This window comes from Ictidomys tridecemlineatus, chromosome 9 (assembly GCF_052094955.1).
Source record: "Ictidomys tridecemlineatus isolate mIctTri1 chromosome 9, mIctTri1.hap1, whole genome shotgun sequence".
Taxonomy (NCBI): domain Eukaryota; kingdom Metazoa; phylum Chordata; class Mammalia; order Rodentia; family Sciuridae; genus Ictidomys; species Ictidomys tridecemlineatus.
Window position 1 is genome coordinate 55785255 of NC_135485.1, and position 23137 is coordinate 55808391.

General features: G+C 34.2%; 1 protein-coding gene across 8 annotated transcripts in view; it reads left to right on the forward strand.

Annotated features, from left to right (window-relative positions):
• The first annotated feature begins 3743 nt into the window (after window positions 1-3743).
• The window catches only part of Mthfd2l (methylenetetrahydrofolate dehydrogenase (NADP+ dependent) 2 like), a 118226-nt gene continuing 98832 nt past the window's right edge, over window positions 3744-23137 (forward strand). The window contains exons 1-4 of one of the 8 annotated variants that reach the window (XM_040292309.2): window positions 3985-4022; window positions 5767-5855; window positions 18955-19139; window positions 19746-19868. In XM_040292309.2, coding sequence (XP_040148243.1) covers window positions 18986-19139; window positions 19746-19868 — 277 coding nt within the window. In that variant the 5' untranslated portion in view covers window positions 3985-4022; window positions 5767-5855; window positions 18955-18985. The other 7 variants (XM_040292307.2, XM_040292304.2, XM_040292305.2 and 4 more) reach the window with 7 other exon arrangements.

The following is a 23137-nucleotide window of genomic DNA, read 5'->3' on the forward strand; positions in this document are numbered from 1 at the left end:
GGTAAAGTATAATTTTGATCTCATTTTATCAAGTATCCATACAATCAACATAGTCTATCACTTGATGTTAATTAATAACATGGCTGAACAAGTTTTTGTCAGGTTTTTCTACTAAATAACTGTCTTTTCTTCTTTGCAAACTATAGATTTTGAAAGGAAGTCACTATGATCAATTCCCACTTAAGGAGTGAAGAGCTTTTCTCTTCCTCTTTGAGGGTATGGTATCTACATAAATTTTTAGAATCTGCACATGATTTTCTCTTCTCTTCCATTCATTTATTTATCTAATTATGTATTTATATAAGTATGCTATTATGATTGTTAGTATTTTACATTGAGTTGTAACCCCATACTATTTTATTTTGCTGTTCAAATTATTCCAGCTTTGGCCTCAAAGAGCCCATTTAGCTCATTGTCTTTGGCATAGCCCCATTAAAATGGAATTCTTTGAGCAAGAATTAAAGCTAGACTTGTCTTATATATTTTCTGATCAAGTCCTAGAATCAGCCTTTTCTCCAAGGACTCCTGGTTCCTTTATTGTTAAAGTCAAGATCTGGGTCCTAGGTTTACTTATTGCTGCTAGGCATTGTCTCTTTTAGGCAGTCTCAGCTGACAAAGCAGAGAAATATGTATGCATACTAACTCCTGAATATTCACACATCTATAAATATTTCTGTACGTAACTATATGTATCTATTTTATGCCAAAAATCTGTTCATAAGATGTTCCAACATTAGTCCATTGGTATATGGATCATTCTATTCTCCTCCCATTGCTTATGTTGATTCTTACTCCAAAAGCAAGAAACCTGTTTCCCACCATCCCTCATTTATTTATTTAACTATTCCAGTGTATATGCATATCATTTCAGAATTGTTAACTTATATTTCCAACTTCATTAAATATTGTATAATGTTTATATGCTGTTTCTTTTGCCATTAGTTTTAAGGATTCTATTCAGTTCCAGAGTTACTTAGGTAAGAAGATTTCCTCACCCCTTTCAGTGAGCATACATTACATTTGTAATGCAATTAGATTATCTTGTCACAGTCTGCATTCCTTTTTGGAAAACACCAATCTCCTAAATGATTTTTTTTTGTAATTCACCTACAAGTTTCACTCTTTGTGCTATGAAGTTCTAAATATTTATGGTCTCACTGTCCTAAAATTCCTCTGTGCTTCACCTATTAAAGCTTCTCTTTTTCTGAATCTGTGACAACCACTAATCTTTTTACTGTCTCTATAGTTTTGCCTTTTATGGAATGTCAAAGAATTGAAATCATATATTATGTAATTATTTCAGACTGGTTTCTTTCACTTATCAATATTCATTTAAAGTTCATCTTCATCATCTTATGGCTTGATGGATAAATAATATACCATTGTGTGGTTATATGATAATTTGTTTATTCATCACCTATTGAAGAACATCTTAGTTTTTAGAGAGTGTGAATGAAAGTGCTATCAACATTCATGTGGAGGTTTCTGTGATGATATAAATTTCAAATCAGTTGTGTAAATAGCTAGAAACATGACTGCTCATAGTTTAGCACTGTTTAATACAGTTAAACTATTTTTAACTTTGAAAGAAGTTTTGTTAGTTTTCCAAGCAATCTTCTAAAGTGACTTAGTATAGTTTGGATCTTTAAATGTCTCCTAAAGGCCCATGTGTTAAAGCCCTAGTCTCCAGCCTATGGACCAGTTGGGAGATGGTGTAATTTTTAGAAGGTGGGGATGAGTGGAAGGAAGTTAGGTCACTGGGGGTATACCCTTGAATAGGATATTGGAGACCCCTGACTGCTATCAAGTGAATTAGTGTCCTCTGCTACATACTCCTGCCATGATTCGATGTGCTCTTACAGACCCTCAGCAACAGGGCCTATTGATCATGGACTGGAACCTCTGAAACTGTGAGCAAAAATAAACCTTTCCTCTTTTTAAGTTAATTATCTCTTGTCACAGTGACAGCTGACTAACAATGATTGATTTTTTTTTTTTTTTTGTACAGGAGATTGAATTCAGGGTCACGAAACCACTGAGCCACATTCCCAGCCCTATTTTGTATTTTATTTAGAGACAGGGTCTCACTGAGTTGCTTAGCACTTCACTCTTGCTGAGGCTGGCTTTGAACTTGTGATCCTCCTGCCTCAGCCTCCCCAGTCGCTGGGATTTCAGGTGTGCATATACCACCCAGCAATTAAATCATTTTTATTCCTGTCAACAATGAATGATAGTTCCTGTTGCTCCATATCTTTGTCAACTTTTGGACTTTAGCTATTTTACCAGGAATGTAGTGGCATTTTATGGTTATTTCATTTGCATTTCCTTAATGCAAATGATATTAAATATTTTTCTTTTATGTGCTTTCTTTTTCATCTATGTATCTTATTTGTGCTTGGTAGGTTATCTGTTCAGATATTCTGCAAATTTTTAGCTTTTTAGCTGGCTTGTTTAATTTTTGTTATTAAGTTTCAAAAGTTTTTTTTGGGGGGGTTTAAAACATTTCTTTTTCTTTTCTTTCTTTCTTTCTTTCTTTTTTCTTTTTCTTTTCTTTCTTTTTTTTTTTTTTTGGAACCAGGGATTGAATTTGGGGCACTCAACCACTGACTGAGCCAAATACCCAGCCCTATTTTGTATTTTTATTTAGAGGCAGGGTCTCACTGAGCTGCTTAGCATTGGTGGAGGCTGGCATTGAACTCATGATCCTCCTGCCTCAGCTTCCCCAGCTGCTGGGATTACAGACGTGTGCCATGGCACCGGTCACTTTCTTTATCAGAAAGTTTCACAAATATTTTCTTCTAACAGTGCCTTTTTGCACAGCAGCAGTTTAAAATTATTTTGTGTGTGTGTGTGTGTGATTTTTTGATTTAATGGATTTAAAAATATGTTCTGGTTTAGATCTAAAATCTAGTTGTTAACATTTTTTGTTTTCTTCTAGGTTGTTTCTTTGTGTCAAATTGACATATCAGCAAGACAAGATGCTCATTCTTAGTGATATACTTTTTAAAGAACAATTTTCTGGCAGTCTGTAACTTTTGAAAACAAATTTTCTCAGTCAAAAAGCAGTTCTGAAAAGAGATTGTTATGACTCTTCACAGCTGCAGCCAGCCCCAGGGAGAAATATTTCCTGTTGACTTTGCAGATGGTTTTATCTATGACTCTTATTGTCTTAATTGGAACAACGAATCAATCGTCTGATATATATGTGTGTGTGTGTATACACACACACACACACACACACATATTAAACATTTTATAAGGAACTTGCTGGAAGAGGTTTTCCTTCTCCACACATTTAAATCTTCATCTCCTTAGACTTCTTTCTTCTAGGTATCCCAAGGTCACCTAAAGGCATTGGAAAACAAAGACCCTATTACTTTACAGCTTCAAGTCAAATTCCACCTAACCCTGGGGACGGGGCGGGAGTATGGCTTAGGGAAAAGGGGGGCTGCCTGAAGTTATTGGTTCGGATGTCTTCACTCAGCCCTCACTAAGGGAAGGTCAGCAGAATGTGGGTGGGTGCAGACACCGGCCGCCAGGCCACACTGCCAGCCTCCGAGGTCTCCAGTTCTCCAGAACCTGCAATACCCTCCGCTCGCCCAGTATTCAGCTCCTGGCCCGGTCCCTGAGGACCCGGCTCCTCTAGGCTCCTTCTTCCCAGGGGTCCATCTCCTGGCCCCGCCCCTGAGGACCCGGCTCCTCTTGGACCAACCCCTCCCGGAGCTCTGCTCCTGGCCCCGCCCAGCACAGCGACCCAGAACCCGGCAGCTGGCCCACGCGCTTGCTCCGCCAGGCCGGGTGGGGGCAGAGCCGGCTTCTGTCGGTGAGGATTCCAGCTGCGGGAGGTGGAACCCGGGGTGGGAAGCCGGTGTTGCGGCCATGACAGTACTGGCCCGTGGTTCCTCGCTCCTCCGTGGTCTCCTGGGCCGAGGGCCGGCGCTGGGCGGGAGCGCTGCACCCGCCGTGGTGTCCCCGGGAACGGCCGGGCGCGCGTCCGCTGGCTTTCGGAGCAGCGGCGTGAGGTACGGGCGCTGCGGGCGCGGGCCGCTGAGCCGCTGGCCGTGGGATGCGGTGACTGGCGCCCTCAGCGCGAGAGCGGCGCGCGGGCCAGAGCCGATTGGGAGTCGCGCCAGGCGCGCTAGGGGCGAGGCCAGCCTTCGCGGTGAACGTGGTCTTGCGGGAAGGTGGCCTTTGCTTGGTCTCGGCCGCTGGGACGCACTCCGCCCTGTGCTGTCGCCCCAGCACGTTACATCTTTGCAGCAAGTGCAGTTGAGTGACTTATGAAGACATTTGAAGTTCCCAGGAAAGGTGCCATAAAAGCCTGTCTGCTTGGTCAAACAGTTGTTTCTGTTTTGGTTACTGTTGTGTTTCCAAGGAATTGTCCAGAATTTAATTGTCCAGAATTTCTCACAATGATATCTGAGAAAATAACTGTGATTCAGAGGACTGGTTGTGTGAATTCCTTTCTTTGCTGAGCTCTTATCCAGATCTAAAATTCTTAATGGTTTCACAAAACCAGACTTTCAACTTGATTCTCTGGCGCTTCCCAAACTTCTCTCAAACGTTCAGTTTTAGATTTATTACATCCCTGTGGACTTGGTTGCGGCTAGTACACTAGTGTAGATGCACAGTGGAACCCAGAAACAGTTCACCTACTTTACTTACTTCAGTTAGAAAACACAACTTAAGCTAAAATTGCATTCACTCAGAGCCAGTGATTCCAGAAGAGCCTTTGTTTTCAAACGTTCAGGGCTTCCAAAAAGGCATTTTCTCTGCTGTTTTACATGACCACACATTGTCCTGTACTTTAGTATTTCTAGTGCCTGGTATGCTACTTGGAAAGAGTAATAGTATGTAATCATAGATGCTGTTTATTTAATTTAAATTAATTCATTCCCCACTGTATACATTTGGGTCTTAGTCTTGAGTGACTGAGTTAAGTTTACTATATAGAGTTTACTTTGGACATGGTTTCTAGTAACTAGGCCTTCCACAGTGATATGTGAGAAAATAACAGTGATTCAGAGAACTGGTTGTGTAAAGTGTAAATGGTGTCTAAGAATTTGTGATTTGGAATTACCAGTCAGCTGTACTTCCTAGAAAAATAAAATTCTGTAGAATTCTATTTGCTATTTGTATTACAGAACTGTGGGGGTTATTTAATATTGCCAGTCTAAATTATTTAGATAGATCATCATTCTTTGAATTTCCATTGTTTTAAGGCTTCTTTCCAGAATATAATAACCTTTTTCGAATTGTACAAGTTGGTTAATTTCTCATTGTCAGGTTGATGTAAGCACTTCCATCTCCCCATCCTTTTCGTTACCTGTGACCATTGAATAGGTCACAAACAATATATAACCAAAATATTTGGTAGTAGCTACGCATTTCATATGCAATAGCACATATACACTTACAGAGAATTTAGATCTTATTTGAAAGCCTCCTTATAATTTAAAATAATTGAGTGAAATGGTTTTGGAAAGCTATTATTCATATGAATGTTAAGAGGTATTACTTTCAGCCTGGCTGCTTTCTGCACCATTTCATGCAGATTACAATTATGTAAAAGTAAATAATATTTTTAAAGACAGAAGTAATCAAATTAAGATAGGTAATATTTTTGACATTCTGTTGGCACTGATTACCATATTTGAAGGTGAGGTTGGCTGTAAGGTTGAGAAACACCTGTGGACTGGAGGATCTCGGGTGGGGAGGACTTTGGACAGTGTGTTGATGCTTATTGGTGTCTCTTTTCTCTTCTAGGACCAGCAGAGAGAAGAGATTCCATCCTCCAGAGGTCGCCACTGTCTGCCTCCCCACTTGTCCCTATCCTCAGTCATCTTTTAAAAAATGTATAGTGACACATTAGTTATCTAGTTCTGCATAGTGAATGTCACTTGTAGTTAATATTATTCCTATTGATAGAAATTTGGAGCTTAGCATTATTTTGACTGAAAATTATCTTTCAGTTTGATAACTCTTTCCCTAGTGATATTGACTGTTTTAAATGAACGGATCTGTCACCAGTTTCTGAGTGTTCTAAAGCCTGAAATGAAAAATATTTTTAATTTTTTTTTATATTTGTGACACTTATAATAATGGGATATATTAAATGCATTTTAAATGGAGAAGTTTTTAAATAAGAATTTCAAGAAATAATATTTGATGGAATTTGGAAAATTCAAATTCTTGAGGTATTATTTAACATTTTCAGTGGTTTTAGCTGTAAAATTTGCAATGAGATTTTCCCCCATTTATGAATGAAATGTTAGATATTATTAATTGGGGAAAATTAATTATTATCAAATAAATAAACCCTTCTGTTTATTGTAGTTTCTTATTTCTTGAAATTACCTACACATGCTGTGTTTAATAAGGAGTTAATAAATTTGAAGTATCCTGGGTTGTAAATATCATGTGAATTTTGGGTTAGGGCTTTTCAGTGGAGGGAGGGAGCCTGGCAGCAGCCTATCCCATGTAGGTAGACAGTGTATATTAATGCCAGGATCAAAGCAGATTTACAGGTATCCTACAACATGGGAACTTCTCCAAATCCTGCTTTAGATCACTGTACATGAACTACTCATTTTCAGTAACTAAATGAAAATCCCATGTATTTGTTTCTGTTTATCTTGCTGCTTAGTGATTTCTCCAATCATTATTTTGAAAGATTGTCTTTTTTTCCCTCCTTATTTCTTTTAGCATCTATTAACTTTTGTGTACCAGCCCTACAGCTTTTTATTAAGGCCTCACCTTTCTGTATGTCTCACTGCCAATGGCTATAATTTTTACACCTAGGCCAACATTAAAAAAAAAAAAAAATATATATATATATATATATATATATATACACACACACACACACATACACACACACAAACACACACACACATACACAAACACACACATACATTTTTGGAGCTAGTAAACATGTTATGTTATTTAGATATTCATGTCTTTTTGAGTGGGTAGATGTGTTTAATCATTTAACAAAGACAAATTTTAGCAGTAACACTGTTTATTTTTCTTCACTTTTCTTTAGTATTTACTTAGTATTTCTGTCTCTGCAGTAGAGTTATCATTTGATTTAAAGACCTATTGTACTCTTTTGAAGGACCCAGACTAGTTAGGCCATTATAAAAGTTTATTTTCTATAGATTGATTTTAATCATTGTAGAGTTAATCTTAAAGGCAGTCCAGTGACAGTTTCTCAAAATCATATTCTGTTTTGTTGACAAATGTAGTGTGGTTTTTCCTATCTTACTGCATTATTTTATTCTAGTGAAAGTATGATATAATAGCCATCTGTGTATAATTTTGATTTCTAAGCAGTTCTTGTGTCATAAATTTAGAAATTAAATGTTTTACCATTTGGTATCTCATGCTTTAGTTTAATCATTGCATCTGTGTCCAGCTGTTCAGAGATAGTGTGTATTTCCAAAACCAAGTTTTTTATTAAAATGGGTCAGTAGAGGAAAAAAAAAAGGGACTGATGTTAATCTTAGATCTACTTAGTATTGGTCTTAGTTATAATTTCGCATTATCTTAAATGACCGGAATCTTTGTTTTTGAAATGCTTTGAAGTTATGTTATATTTTCTTGTTTATACCCTTGATTGGATAATAAAAACAGCAGCAGGGGAGTAAAAAAACCCAAGTAAACTAAAGCACTAGATTATCTTTCACAGCTGTATAAGTTTTGAAAATAGCTTGGCTTAGAGATGATGAAGTTGTTGACAGAGTTAGGAATAGTTTAGATGAAATTTGAACTGTAAAGTGGGATAAACTGAAAGAACAATTTGTAACTAATGATATTTTCTATTAAAAATTGCAAATTGGATCCAAGAAAATAGAAATCTTTGTAGTCAGAATGAATCATAATCCAAACTAACATAATAGTAGTGCCAAAGAAGATCTTACAGCTGAATATATCCAAGAAGGCTTATGACTGCTGTATTTAACATTACATCATGAGCTTTTTTGGTGTGTTGTTAGTTTTTTTTTTTTTAACATTTCAATGTGTGCATGATATTACATTGAATAATTTGTCTACTTCTTAACCTGGTCATCTTGTTATTAATGTTTAGTTCTTGAAAAATGAAATAATTTACTTTAAGATTCAGGTCATATATTTATCAACATCATACCAGCCAGGTTTCTTCACTTAATGATCTATGATCACACTCATTAAAATCTGTGTTTTGAACCAAAAGTTTTGTAATTCTAAAGATTTGTAATTCTAAAGTGAGGGCATTTATATGATTTAAAACAGAGATGTTCACCCTTTTTCATGTTTCTCTTTATAACTTCGCAATGTCATCTTGCCTTTAAGAAATCCAGTTTTATTGTTGAGAAATAAATTTTTATTAATATACAAGGAGGCTTTACGCATTTTGCAGAGATTTTTCACATACAGTATATTTTTAAATTCTTAAAACAACTGATGGAATTGGGTACTACTGCTATCCTGAGTTGACAGATTGGGAGGTCATTAACATCTAATAAATCCAGCATTTTTTCTATTGTAAATATTGGCAGCAAATCACAATACTGTTGGTGCTTGTAATATAACCAATAAAAAGCACAAATATATTAATATAGAGTGAATGCATAGGGGCTGGGACTGTAGCTCAGTGGTTAAGTGCTTGTCTTGCCGTGTGAGGCACTGGGTTCATCCTCAGCACCACATAAAAGTAAAGATATTGTGTGTCCATCTACAACTAAAAAAAATTTTAAAAATAGAGTGGACACAGATACCTATAAACATCTATATTTATATATTCATCATTTCTTTGATATTATGGTAGTTAAAAGATCTACCCTTAGATCCTGTTATTTAATGATTCGTTTTAAAAAAGAAATAATTTGATTACAATATATCAAAAAACCTGGTTTTCCTTGTAATCTTACATATTCTATCTTAAACATTTAAAACAGTTATTCTGAGAATATGTCTCTAAATTTCAGCATATGAACCAGGAGTTCTCACAGCACAAAGATTAGCATCTAAGATTCTTCCTGGGAAAATTAGTTTATAAAAAGCACACATTTATTTAGGTTGTTACAATGTTCTAATTTACATGTTAGGGTCCCGAGTGAACATGTTATAAAATTGAATATAAAAAATAATCATGCATAATAAAAACTTGGCTTCTCTTCTGTTAACTTTCAAATGTATGATTTTTAGTGAAATAATTTCAAGGTGTGAGTATTTAGGATATGAAATGAAATGTTTTTAAACCGTTTATAAACTTAACGTTTATTGACACTTATTGACTTTAAAAACACCTCAAAAGGCTCCCTTGTACTAGTGATTTGTTTTATTCCAAATGTAATTTTTCTCTGGTTCCCTTGGGTATTATTAATTCAAAATCAAAATGTGTAAGTTGTGCCATAAAACAGAAAGTGATTAACATATATGTTAGAAACTGCTGAGACTTTGAATTTCCTAATGATTTTGTTAGGCTTTTTATCTTTAAAATAAACAGTTTACTGAAACTCTTATTCAAATTCTGATTAAAAAGAAGATTGAAAAAAGGGTGTAAGACTTGTCAATTGTATAAATCAAACTATTGATTTGGCTAAAATTTTGCTGATATTTTACTATTTTGTGGTGGGATTTATTGATTTACAAAAAGTGATTATTTTTCTTGTTTATTACTTTGCTGTGGTTATTAAACACTATATTGAGTTGTAGTCCATAGATTAAAATGGTTACATTTATTTTCTGGAAATACAGGTAAATAAGTGCATAGAAATAATGCTAAGTGCTGATGACTTTGTTTTTATATTGTTCCAGGTTATTTGAACAGACTGTATTATTAAATAGAAACTAGGAGAAAGAGCCATTTTTGCAAACAAGTCAATCAGCTCTTAGCCAAATCACAGAAAGTATTCTCGTTATACAAATGGGGGAATAGCCTGCCTTTGAAAGCAGTTACAAGACTTGCCTGATAATAGGGCTGCTAGTGGTGGACACTATCTGGCTTTAGGTGAGCAATTTTTACTGCAGAGTACTGCCTCAATACTCCCTTCCACCCCTTCTGTTATTTTTCCTATGAAGCCCCATTTAGAAGCTAGCTCAGCAAGGGGGAGAAAAGTAAGTATAAGGAGTCTGCCTTTCTTGGGTGGTGGTAGGGAGGGCAGGTACTGTGTAAGGGTGTTCATTTAGTAAGGCTGTTGTAGCAAGGTACCACAAAGTAGGTGACTTAAAACAATAGAATTCTATCCTCACACTTTTTGGAAGCCAGAAGTCTGGAATCTAGTTATCTTCAGGGCAGCTCTCCTAGCTTCAGCTCTCCTGGCTTCTGATTGTTGCCAGTAGTCCTTAGTATTCTTTAGTACTCGGTGCATAATTTTAATCTTTGCCTCTGTAGTTATGTCACTGTGTTCTCTCTGAGTTTTTACAGGGTATTCTGTGTGTGTTTGTCTCTTTTCTTGAAAGAACAGCAGTTGTTTTGGAATAAGGATCCCACTGTATTCCAGTTTGATGTTATCTTACCCTTAATTACATACACAAAGACCTTATCTTCAAATAAGGTCCTATGTACCATAGGTTAGGGGGTTGAACATATCTTTTGGAGAGTGGGCACAGTTTAATCTACCACAGAATTTCAAAATAATTTGTACATTGCTTGAGGTATCATTTAATTAGTTCAGTTCTTTCCTTGGGTTTGAAAGGGTATGTTTCTGTTTGTCAGCTTTGGTTTCACTAATTATAGTTCACTAAAAGCTTCAAATCTGAAAATGCTCTTTTCTCTTTTTGGTCTATTTGCTCAATAGTGGATTAATAATTTCTAACAGATTTTAAGCAAAATACAACAATTTTAGATCTTTCAGGCTGATTTACAAAATATTTTTTTTTAAATTCTTATTTCTAAAACCTGGTAAGGCAACAAAGAGAAAAGAATACTTTCTAGGTGAAAGTATTTTTTGTATTAAACATAAATTTTTCAACATAATTTAAATTTAGCCACAATATATATGTACAATATTTATTAATTTTGGTATGGGTTTTTACTTCAGTTGATCAAAGATTATAGCTTATACCTTGTTTGTACACATTTATGGATAGCATGTATTTCATGACCAATTTCAAGCATATTTATGCATCATAATTTTCTTCATATTGAAAGTAGATGATGGCCTCCTATCACTAATACTAGATTGGGATTCCTCCTTTGAGAGTATTGGGCCTAAATCTGAGGCTCTTAACTGAGGCTCTGTAGAGCCATGTTAATAATAAACTGTGGGATTTTCAGATCTACCTATAGAATATCTCAACAAATTCCTGATAACTGTTTAACAAGTCTGTTTTATCAATTGTGAGTCTTGTATTTTGTGACATTAGAGCTCTGACCTTATCAATAGATTAATATTTTGTCCCAGTAATGAAAAGCTAACACAGATAGGAAAACAAAAATGTGTGTGTGTGTGTGTGTGTGTGTGTGTGTGTGTGTGTGTGTACAAATTCTAGAGTTACTGAACATTTTGGAATACTGAAACAAACCTCCAAAATTCCAAGAAATCTTCAAGAGCAAACTTGATCAAACAGAAGAAAGAATCAGTAAACTCAAAGACAGGTCATTCAAATTTACTAAATTCGAGATGTAAGAATGAGGAAATAGTACTTAGGGGATACTGTCAAGTGAACTAATATGCAAATTATGGGAGTCTCAGAAGGAGCAGAGAAAGAAAAAGGGCAGAAAGTTTATTTAAAGAAATAATGATATAAAACTTCCTAAATTGTGTAGAGGAATTCAATAAGTTCAAAGAACCACAAATAGATTAAGTACACAAATACATTATAATCAAAATTCTCAGTGAATTCTGAAAGCAGCAAAAGAAAAGTAACTCTTCACATAAAAAGGAATTCTCCATAAGGCTATCAGCTTGAGAAGAAAAAAGCAAGAAAGGAACAAAGAAAAAAAGATATACAAATCAACCAGAAAATAATTAACAAAATGATAGTAGTGACTCTTTGCCTATCAGTAATAATCTTGAATGCAAGTGAATTAAATTGTCCAAACAAAAAACATGCAATGATTAATGAATAAAACCAAGGTTCAACTATCCTCTGCCCACAATAGACATATTTTAGTTTTAAGTATAAACGTGGGTTGAAAATAAAGTGAGGAAAAAAGATACTCTATACAAATGGTAACCAAAGGACATAAGGGATTATTATACTTTGACAAAATAAATCAAATGAGGCAAAGGAGATTATTACATAATAATAGGAATCCATTCTCCAAGAATATACGATGCTTGTAAATATGTAAAATAAATATCTACAGAACTAAAGAGAGGAATAGAGATCAATATAATAATGATAAGGAACTTCACTACCCCACTTTTAAAAAATAGATAATCCAGATGGAAAATCAAAAGGGAACAGTGGTCTTGGACAACAGTATAGACCAAATTAACCTAACAGATATACAGGACATTCCATCCAACAGCCATAAAAATACACTTTCTTCTCAAACACATAGGATAGATCATGTTAGGTTATCAAAAAAAAAAAGATTTAGCAAATTGAAGATGATTGAAATCTTATAAAGTATTTTCTTACCACACTGATGTGAAACTAGATATCAATGAGAGTATGTAATAGAAAATTTTACAAATATGTGAAAAAAGGAAAAGAAGCCTCAAAGTTGTAAACTAAAGAGATGATATTACATGATTACCACTGATTCCACAGAAATATAAATGATCATAAGAAATTCCTATAAACAAGTATACATCAACAAATTGGATAACCTAGAAGAAATGAGTGCATTCCTAGAAATATACAACTTATGAGACTGAATCATGAAGAAATACAGGCTATGAGCAGGCCAATAATAAGAGACTGGACTAGGTAATAAAATGCCTTTTAATAAAGAACACCCTGCACACCTGATGGCTTCAATGGTGAACACTATCAAGCTTTAATAATAATACCCTTTTAAATTTCTTCAAAAAATGGAAGAGGGAGCATGTCCAAACCCATTTTAAAAGGTCAACATTACCTCTATAACAAAGCCAGACAAGGTCATCACAAAAAAAGGGAACTACAAGTCAATGCCCCTGATGAAAATAGATGCAAAAATGATAAAACAGTAGTAAATTGAATTTGGTAGTTATTTGAAAGGATTATATGTCAAGATCAAGTGGAATTTAGCACTAGGATGGAAAAATAGGCTAACACATATAGATAAGTATGGTGCTCTACATTAACAAAATGAAGGATGACCATTTTATGATCATCTCAGTAGGTGAAAAGCATTTGACAAAATTCAATGTTCTTTCATGATAAAAACTCAACAAATAAAAGCCCACCTCAACATATTAATCTTACATCACACATAACAAAATATTCAGTGGTAAAAAGCTGAAAACTTTTCCTCTAAAATTGGGAACAAGACTAGTATACCCACCCTTGCCACTTCTATTCAATATAGCATGAAAGCTGGAGTCGAAGAAATTAGGCAAGAAAAAGACATTAAACACATCCAAATTAAGAAAGAACAACTCTCTCTCTCCATCCCTCTCCCTCTTTCTGTCTCTCCCACCCCTGCTCTCCATATATATATATGGCCCTAAAACTTTTACCAAAAAACTAATAATTCAGTAAGGTTGCAGAAGATAAAATAAATATACAAAACTCAGCATTTCTATATACTAACAACAAACTATGAGAAAAAGAAAAAAAATCCCATTTATAACAGCATAAAAACGAAAATATTTAGAAATAGATTTAACTAAGAAAATGAAAGATCCATTCACTGAAAACTATAAAACACTGATGAAGGAAACTGAAAAAGACAAACAAGATATCCCATTCTTGTGGATTGGAAGAATTAATATAATTAAAGCATCCATACATACTACCGCTAGTTGTCTATAGATAAATTGTAAGTTCTAACAAAATTCCAAAGGCAGTTTTCACAGAAGTAGACAAAAAAAAAAAAAAATCCTTAGGTTCACATGGAATTATAAAAGATCCTGAAGAGCCAGAACAGTCTTGGATAAGAAGAGTGAAGATGGAGGCATCACCCTACCTCATCTCAAAATATATTACCAAGTTATAGTAATTTGGCATAAAAACAAGCATGTAGATCAATGGAACAGAATAGAGATCCCACACATTTATATTTAATTGAAGATGGAGAAAGGACACAATAGAGAAAGTTTCTTTAATAAGTGGTTTTGGGAAAGCAATATTGTTATACTGAGGGATGAAATTAGACTATCTCATGCCATATACAAAATTCAAAATGGATTAAAGACTTAAATCCTGAAATCATACATCTTCTAGAAGACAATATATGGAAAAACTCTTTGAATTTGGTCTGGGAGAGGATTCGTTTTTGGACATGAGCCCAGAAGCATAAGACTTAAAAACAAAAATGGTATTGCAAAACACTCAAAACTTTACACACAGCAAAGGAAATACTTGACAGTCAAGAGACAACATACAAAATGAGAGAAAATATTTGCAAACCCTATACCTAGTAAGTGTTAATATAAAAATATAAGGAATTCAACTCAATAAGCAACCCACTTAAAAATGGGCAAATGAAAAAAACTGGGCACATGGCTTTAATATGAACTTCTCTAAAGAAATAAAAATGGCCTACAGATTTATGAAAAAATTGCTAAAATATCATTTGTCATCAAGGTAACACAAATTGAAACCTCAATGAGATATTGCTTCACACCCATTAGGATGGCTATTATCAGAAGTAAAGAAATAGCAAGTATTGAGGATATGGAGATATAGGAAACTTTGTGCACTGTTGGTGGGAATGTATATCAATTATGGAAGATAATTAGAGGTTCCTAGAAAAGAGGTTCCTAGAAAGATTAAAAATAGTATTACTATTTGATCCAACAATCCAACTTCTGGTTATATATTCCAAGGAAATGAAATCAGTTTGTTGAAGAGATCTCTATACTCTGATGTTCTTTGTAGCATTTTTCATAATAGCCAAGATGTAAAAACAACCTGTATCCATTGATGGATGAAGGCATAAGAAAATCTGCTATATAACTATACAGAATGGAATGTTGCTCAGCCACAAAGAGAAAATCCTGTCTTTTGAAACAACATGAATGAACTTGGTGGACCTTATGATAAGTACAATAGGCTAGACACAGAATACCACATGCTCTTGCTTACATGTGAAATCTAAAATAGTTGAACTCAGAATTAGAATGGTGGTTACTAGAGGCGAGAGATGAGAAGAAAGAATTAGGGAGATGTGGATCAAAAGGTACAAAGTTTCAGTTAGGATGGATAGTTTCTTGAGATCTACTGTACAGCATAGTGGCTATGTATTTCATACTTGAATATTATAGGACTATAGATCTTAAATGTTTTCATAACAAAAAGTGATTAGTTTGTGACATGATAGACATGTTACTTAGCTTTATTTAGCCATTTTACAATGCATACATATACAAAACATGTTGTACACCATAAATACACACACACATATAGTTTGTCTTTTTAAATTATATTTTAATAAAGCTGTGGGGAATAATAACTATTAAACTAAAATATAGTTCTACTAAACAATTACCAAAATACTATAAAATAACTACTAAAACATGGACATAGGTTAATAATGTAACTGAACAGAAAAATGGTCAAAAGAGACAACAGGCCTTCAATAGAAGAACTTTGGCCAATACACCTCTAAGACATCCAAACTTTAGTAATTAGGGCAATGTATATCAAAATAACAATGAAATACCCTTTAGCTAATTGATTAAAGTTAAAAACCTTGGTAATATCAAGAGAATAAAGGAAAGCTTAGAGTCTACTAGGGAGAGAGATTAATTTTAATAAGAATTTAATATAGTACTGAAGGTTAAGAACAGACTACTGTAGGAGCCCCTAGCAGAGGCAATTCCTCCATGGTGTAGAAAGGCTTCTAAGTTGAGACTTGAGTAATGTGTTGGATGGACTTGCCAGGGAGGCTGGAGGGGTAAGAAAGAGAAGAGAATGCTTGGCTGAAGGAATAGTATATGTGAAGGCCCAGAAATCAGAACATACATCATTGGTGAATTAAAATGTAGTTGGTGTGTAGTTTGGAACTTGGTGAGCATAGTGTTCTTTAGCAGTGAGTCTAAAGAAGCTCATGAAGTGGCCCTGGGAATTTGCATTTTAGTAAAAACTCCTTTTTACTTATTTTTGAGGTTAAAAAAAATTTGGTGTCATCTTTGACTTCCATCCTTCTTCTCAAATCCTGCACCCAATCTCAGTAAATGCCCTAAAAAAAGATTCCCAATTAGACAACTTAGCACCTCCAGTACTGTCTAATGCACCAGCATCCTTTACTTGGAATACACTGGTCTCATTGGCATCTCCTTCTCTCCTTGAGATTTTATAAATCTACCCTCCATATTTTCACTAGATTTCATTTTCAAAAAGAAAATCAGTTCATGTCATTCTTCTCAAAATCCTAAATGGCTGCCTGTCTCACAATAAAAGCCAATCTCCTTTTAAAGACTTGCAGGGCCTTGTATGACCTGATATCTAGCTACTTCTCTGACTTCCTATCTTTTCCTGGTTAATTTGTTCTCCTCACTATAGCAACTCTTGCTGCTCCTCCAACATGCCAGCACACTCCTGCCTAAAAGCTTTCATACATGCTATGCTATGTGCTTCCCTGGGCCTAATATTCTTTTTACACACTACTTATTAGTTTTATTTATTTCTGTTCCAATATCACCTTTTTTAACAGTTTCACCTTAACCATTGATACAAAATAATTTTGACCCTCAAATGGGTCCTTTCCCTCTATTATGTCACACATGATATATTAAATATTTACTTAAATTTTTTTTCATATGTCTTCTTTAACTGGAATATAGTTTCCGTGTAAGTGGTGCACTTTACCCTTTTAGCTTTTCAATAGTATGCATATTGAAAAGTCTCATTTTTTTTATGCACTACATTCTGTGATCCAGAAAATTTGTTTTCAGTTCTTCTAGCGTATAGACTGATGCAGGCATTCTCTCATGGGACCTCTGCTAATTCTGGGTAGCTTCATTCAGTTTCTTATTGTTTCTACAGAGTAGGCTTGGTTGGGCTCTGAGGTGACTGAAGGGATCAATGCAAAGGGCCAGTTACTAATGAAAATTCTCAGAATCTCAATTCTTAATTTACTCACAAACACCAGCTAGGCTATATCATTTCAGTTATACATAGTAATTTGATTTAACATCTTAATGCTTTATTGTAAAGGAATCCCTTCCACGTTCTCAGACTTAACATAGGATGTAGTCGAATTTAATCTGTATATAGTTGTTTTGTCTCTTTGGAAGCTAGGAATCAGTTTATGCCATTGTCATTTCTGACATCCTTAGGGTCACATGTCTTCGTAGCATCTGGTCCATAATTACCCTGGACCATGTTTAGTGACGGACAGCTTCATAGTAGTCTATGAACAAATTATTGTGTTTAACAGAGAATCAATTAATAGCATCAACAACAACATTTCTATTCATATGCTATAAACCTAAGATAGAGACCAAAATGTTTTGTATTTTAAAATATAAATGTGTTCTTTACTGTGAGAGTGAATTATCTGTTAGCAGATAAACCTGCTTCTGTAAGAATGTTTTATCCTAACTGAATATTGCTGACACAAATTAATTTATTAAAAGTATTTACTTTTTTACTATCTCTTAGAAATGAATTGTGCTGTAATTATTTATCATATCTGCAACCCTTAATATTTGCTAATATAGAAGGTAATTTATATTTTAGTATTAAAAGGCCACTTAAATAAATTCATAAAATATGGGAAACAAAAATTCATAATGGAAAAAGTTTATTAATTTATCTTTAAAAATAAAACTCAAAATTAAGCATATTTATTTTAATTTGATTTAGTCTATAATTGTAATAAGCATGACAAGACTGACAGCTTAAGTCAGGGTTCTGATCAGGGTGATAGAATAAAATTATTCCTTGGAGAAGTTAAAAGAGTTGTGTAGCATGGTGCTCATGGCTTCAGGCTCTTATATAGGATGTATTAAGCAAGAGTGAACTGATTTAGCCTTAAGGTCACAAGCTTTGGGGGCTACTTATACACAACATGGAGCACAAGTTTGAAATTAGGTGCTAGTTTTAACTAAGCTCTGAGGATTTATCTCTTTAGAAAGAATATATAATATAGCCAATATTATAGTAGAGATCTTGAGTATGTGGCTTGACAATTAAAAAATGTATATGAATGAAAGTTATAAAGAAATGTATAAAGTAGTGATTTTGTTTATTTAGGCTGCTAAACCAGCATACCATAAACTTAGTGGCTTATGAACAAGAGAAATTTATTTCTCAAGTTCTGAAGGCTGAAATCCAAGATTAAGGTACCAGGAAATTTGGTATCTAGTAAGGACCTCCTCCTTGATTGGTGCATAGTTATATTCTGTGTGCTCACACGGAAAAATAAGACCCTCTCTAGTCTCATTCATGAGGACTCCATCCTTTTGCCCTAATCATCTAACAAATGACCCACCTCCTAATCCCATATCCTTGGGGGTTAGGATTTCAACATACAAATTTTGGGGAAAGACAAACATTTCCCCTATAGGGGGTGGATTATAAAGTAGAACTAAAAAGCAGAATTGGAATCCTTCACAAAATTACAAATATATTTATGAATCTGAAGAGTGTTCAATATAATTGAGAAAATAAAATTTTGGATGCCTATCCTTGTTTTTTTCATTCTTGTACCTTAAACTTATGCAGTGGAATGAATGAAATATTTTTTAGCAAGAGTGAACTGATTTAGCCTTAAGGTCACAAGTCTGTGGGGCTACTCATATACAACACGGAGCACAAGTTTGAAGTTAGGTGCTGGTTTTAACTAAGCTCTGATGATTTATCTCTTCAGAAAGAATATATATGCGTTTTTAGTATTAAAACTTTTTGTTTCATTTTCCATAGATATGAAGCTGTTGTCATCTCAGGAACTGAAATGGCCAAGCAAATCCAGAAAGAAATACATCAAGGTGTGGAATCATGGATTGCCCTTGGGCACAGAAGACCTCACCTCAGTATCATTTTAGTGGGAGACAACCCAGCAAGCCATACATATGTCAGGAATAAGATAAAAGCTGCTTCAGCAGTAGGTGGGTATGTGTTTTAGTTGGAATTATTGTTTAGTGATTTTATTTAAAAGTGTGATCATTATAGATAATGATTATCAAATAAGCATCATTTGAATAACATGTATCATTATTATTAGAGATTACCCAGTTACCAAAGTTTATGTTAACCTTACTAGTTTTCTTCTGATTTTTTATGGAGTGAATTCAACATGATTTCATATTTTATGGGAGATATTAGAGGAATACTTAATATTAAAAGGGCCTACACATTCACTATATTTGCTTTAATGAAATAATAACCTCCCTTACTCTGTTCTAGTTGGCCTAATAGTGTTGGTGGTAGTGGTATTTTTACTCTGGTTAAATATATTAATAGTAGGTTGTATCAAATTAGTGCAGATTGTCACTTGGGAAAGAATGTATAACCAAAGAATGCGTATGAGTCATGAGAAAACATCTGATCTATTTGAGAAATCCTACCCTATGATATGCTGAACACTGTCTTTGTATGAGGGGCTTTCCCTCCAGTGGGATGGGTGCATAGGAAATGAATCACACACTGTTGAACACCATTAATGAAAAACCATATTTTGGTTAGGTAAGTGATTTTGCTTATTTTTCTTCCAGGTATCTGTAGTGAGCTCATTCTAAAACCTAAGGATGTTTCTCAGGAAGAACTTTTGGATATAACTGATCAATTGAACATGGACCCAAGAGTCAGTGGTATATTAGTTCAGTTACCGCTTCCAGGTACGTAAGGCTCTTCCATATGTCTGGTTTGTCTAGGATAAAGGGTATCTTTCAACATAATATCATAAACCTACAGGTAATTTATGCAATATATTCAGAAGGAGACTAACTATTATACTAATGGTGGGGTAATAGGTAACAACTTCTGAATCATTTATGGTGACATTGATGAAAACCTATGAAAGAAAAATTTAGGCATTGGCAATACCCACACTTCTTGCTTTGCACAATAGTGTACAACCATAAAAATGACTGTGTACACTAAAATCAAGCAATATAATCTTAATAATCAATAAGAAACAATAATTTTTCTGTGACTTTAACATTTTTTCTTAAATTCTTACAAACTGTCTTGGTATGGTTTATAAATATAGTGAAATAAAAAGTGAAACTAATGTTTATTCAAAACACTAATTTAAAACATTAGCAACATTGAGAATTAAAGTTTTTTTTGTTTTGTGTTTGTTTTGTAAAGAGTAGTGCATTGTATGAGCTTGGCATGGTGACATAAGTCTGTAATTCCAGTTACTATGGGGATCTAGGTAGGAGGATGGCAAGTTTGAGGACAATCGAGGCAACTTAATGTCTCAACATAAGAGGGACAGGGATATAGCTTAGTGGTAGAGCACTTGCCTAGCATGTGTGAGACCCTCACTTTGATCTCCAGTACTGAAAAAACAAAAAAGAGTAGTTTGAAGTTTGAAGTGCTTACCCCTCATTACACAACTTACGATGTGGAGTGAACATCTTTTCAATGCTATGGCAAATTGAACTGTCATATTCCTGTCCATGTTTTGATCAGCTTCCAACATTTTATCCTTGATACTTTCAATGTTATGAAATATTGCTAATAGTTCCTTTAATGTGAAATTTTATGCAGTTATCATTTCCTCTGGGACACCATCATCCTTTTTATCACACTTCCTATGTTTATGTCAATCAGTTCACCTTCACTAAGTTCCTCTGGATGCATAGCCAAATCTCTGCAAAGGATGCAATGTCAGCATTCCACAGTCAATTTACAGTCAATTAGAACCCTGTGGAAGTGGCTTTTCAATATTGTTCTTGCCTTCACTTTATACAGGCCTCTGTCTCTCCTATCTTTGTTTTGCTGTTATCATTTTTCAGATCTACTACTCATGTACATTTCACTTTTAGTATTATCATTTTATGAGTGTTCACTGAACTTTCATCTTTATAGGTTAATGCCCTTTGTTAGTTTTCCACTTTGTAAAATGTCATATGGGTTTATCTGTCTGGGAGACATGGTTACAACATACTTTGGTTTCCCATGTTTTAACTGGGTAAAAACATGAGGAAAAAACATGCAGTATCCATTCTCCAGGGGTCTTTGAAAGAAGTGGTATGATTGGTCAGCAATCATGATGCTGATCTGTTATTTACATAGTAATTGTGGACTGAACAACCAGTAGCTGTTATGTAATTACAGTTAATATAGAATGATAGCTGAAATTTGAACTATGTTGTTGTTGGAGGAATGGTATCACTTAACTAAATTGAGGTTCTGAAATTTGTGCATATTTGAATTGTGCAAGTGAGGATTGCTATATTAGAAGTTAGTTTTTACAGTTTCAAGTTATGTAAGTTTTTATCAACAATTTTATGATGGGCAGAAAGTAAAGTTATATGATGTTTTTATATTTCCTTTAATGATATAACTTAATATCTTGGTATACATGATACATTTTATGGTGTTTAAATTATATCAAAATTCATACTTTTAATTATTTTTCTCCAATCTAGTGACATTTAAAAATAGTAAAATTGGAAAGGATCATAGAAGTTATCAAGGTTTCCTTCTGAGAAAAATTCTGAGATAGATAATGCTGTATATTCTTCATGTTAATGTAGTGTTATATCACGTCCTTTTTAAACTAGGTGAAGAATTCAACACATGCAATACTCCCATTTCATATTCTAGATAAATGAGATTTAGAGAAGATTAAAAGTTCATTAACATTATAAATCTTCCCAAAAAGTTTTGTTGGTGTTTGACAGTTGTTTGGCTTATGCAAAAAAAAAAAATACTTTTGGCACTGTATTTGCTAAGCAATCATTTTATAGCTTGCAGTTGTTGAAACTTCCTCCAATTGCATTTTTACAATATTTAAATAGTTTTACAAGACATATAACAATACTAACTCTTAAAATGCCCATACTACTCCAAGTGATCTATCGATTCATTATAATACCTATCAAAATTTCAGTAGTACATTGCATAAAAATAGATAATACAATACTAAAGTTCATTTGAAACAATGAAAGACCCTGAATATCCAAAGCAATTCAGAGCAAAAGGAAAAAAGATACGCCTCATGCTACTTGATCTCAAAATCAACTACAAAGCTATAGTACTCAAATCAGCACAGTACTTGCACAAAAAGGTATGCGTAGGTCAATAAAACAGAATAGAGAGCCCAGGAATAAATTCACATTTAAGGTCAACTATTTTTGACAAGAGCACACATTAGAAAAGGACAGTCTCTTTAAGAAATTAATCAAAGACTTAAATGTAGACCTGAAACTGTAAAGTGTAAAGAGAAAAACTTGGGGAGATTTTTGACATTCTTCTGGGCTCTGAGTCTTAGATGTGACCCCTAAGCACAGGCAATAAAGGCAAAAATACATGAATGGGATTGTATCAAACTAAAATGCTCATGCACAGAAAAGGAAACAACAGAGAGGAGACAACATATAGAATGGGAAAAATATTTGTAAATCACACACATGATAAGGGTTAATATAAAAAATGCAAGCAACTCACAAAACTCAATAGCAAGGAAACAAATAACCTGATTAAAAAAATAGACAAAGAAACTAAATAGTCATTTCCAAAAAAACCCATAAAAATAGTTAACATGTATATAAAAAATGCTCAATCACACTAATCATTAGGGGAAAGTAAATTAAAACCATAATGAGATATTGCCTCCTGTTAGGATGGCTACTATCATGAAAACAAAAAATAAGTGTTGAAAAGGATGTGCATAAAAGGGCACCAGGATGAGGAGAAAACGAAACTGTCCTGAATTTTTGTTGAGAATGTGAATTGGTACACTCATTATAGGAAACAGTATGGAGGTTCTTCAGAAGTTAAAAATAAAATTATCATATAATCCAGGAGTCCCCCTTTTAGGTGTATAACCAGTTTGCCAAGGAGACATCTGTATTCTCATATCCACTGAAGGATTTTTTATAATAGCCAATATATAGAATCAACCTAAATACTTATCAACAGATAAATGGAT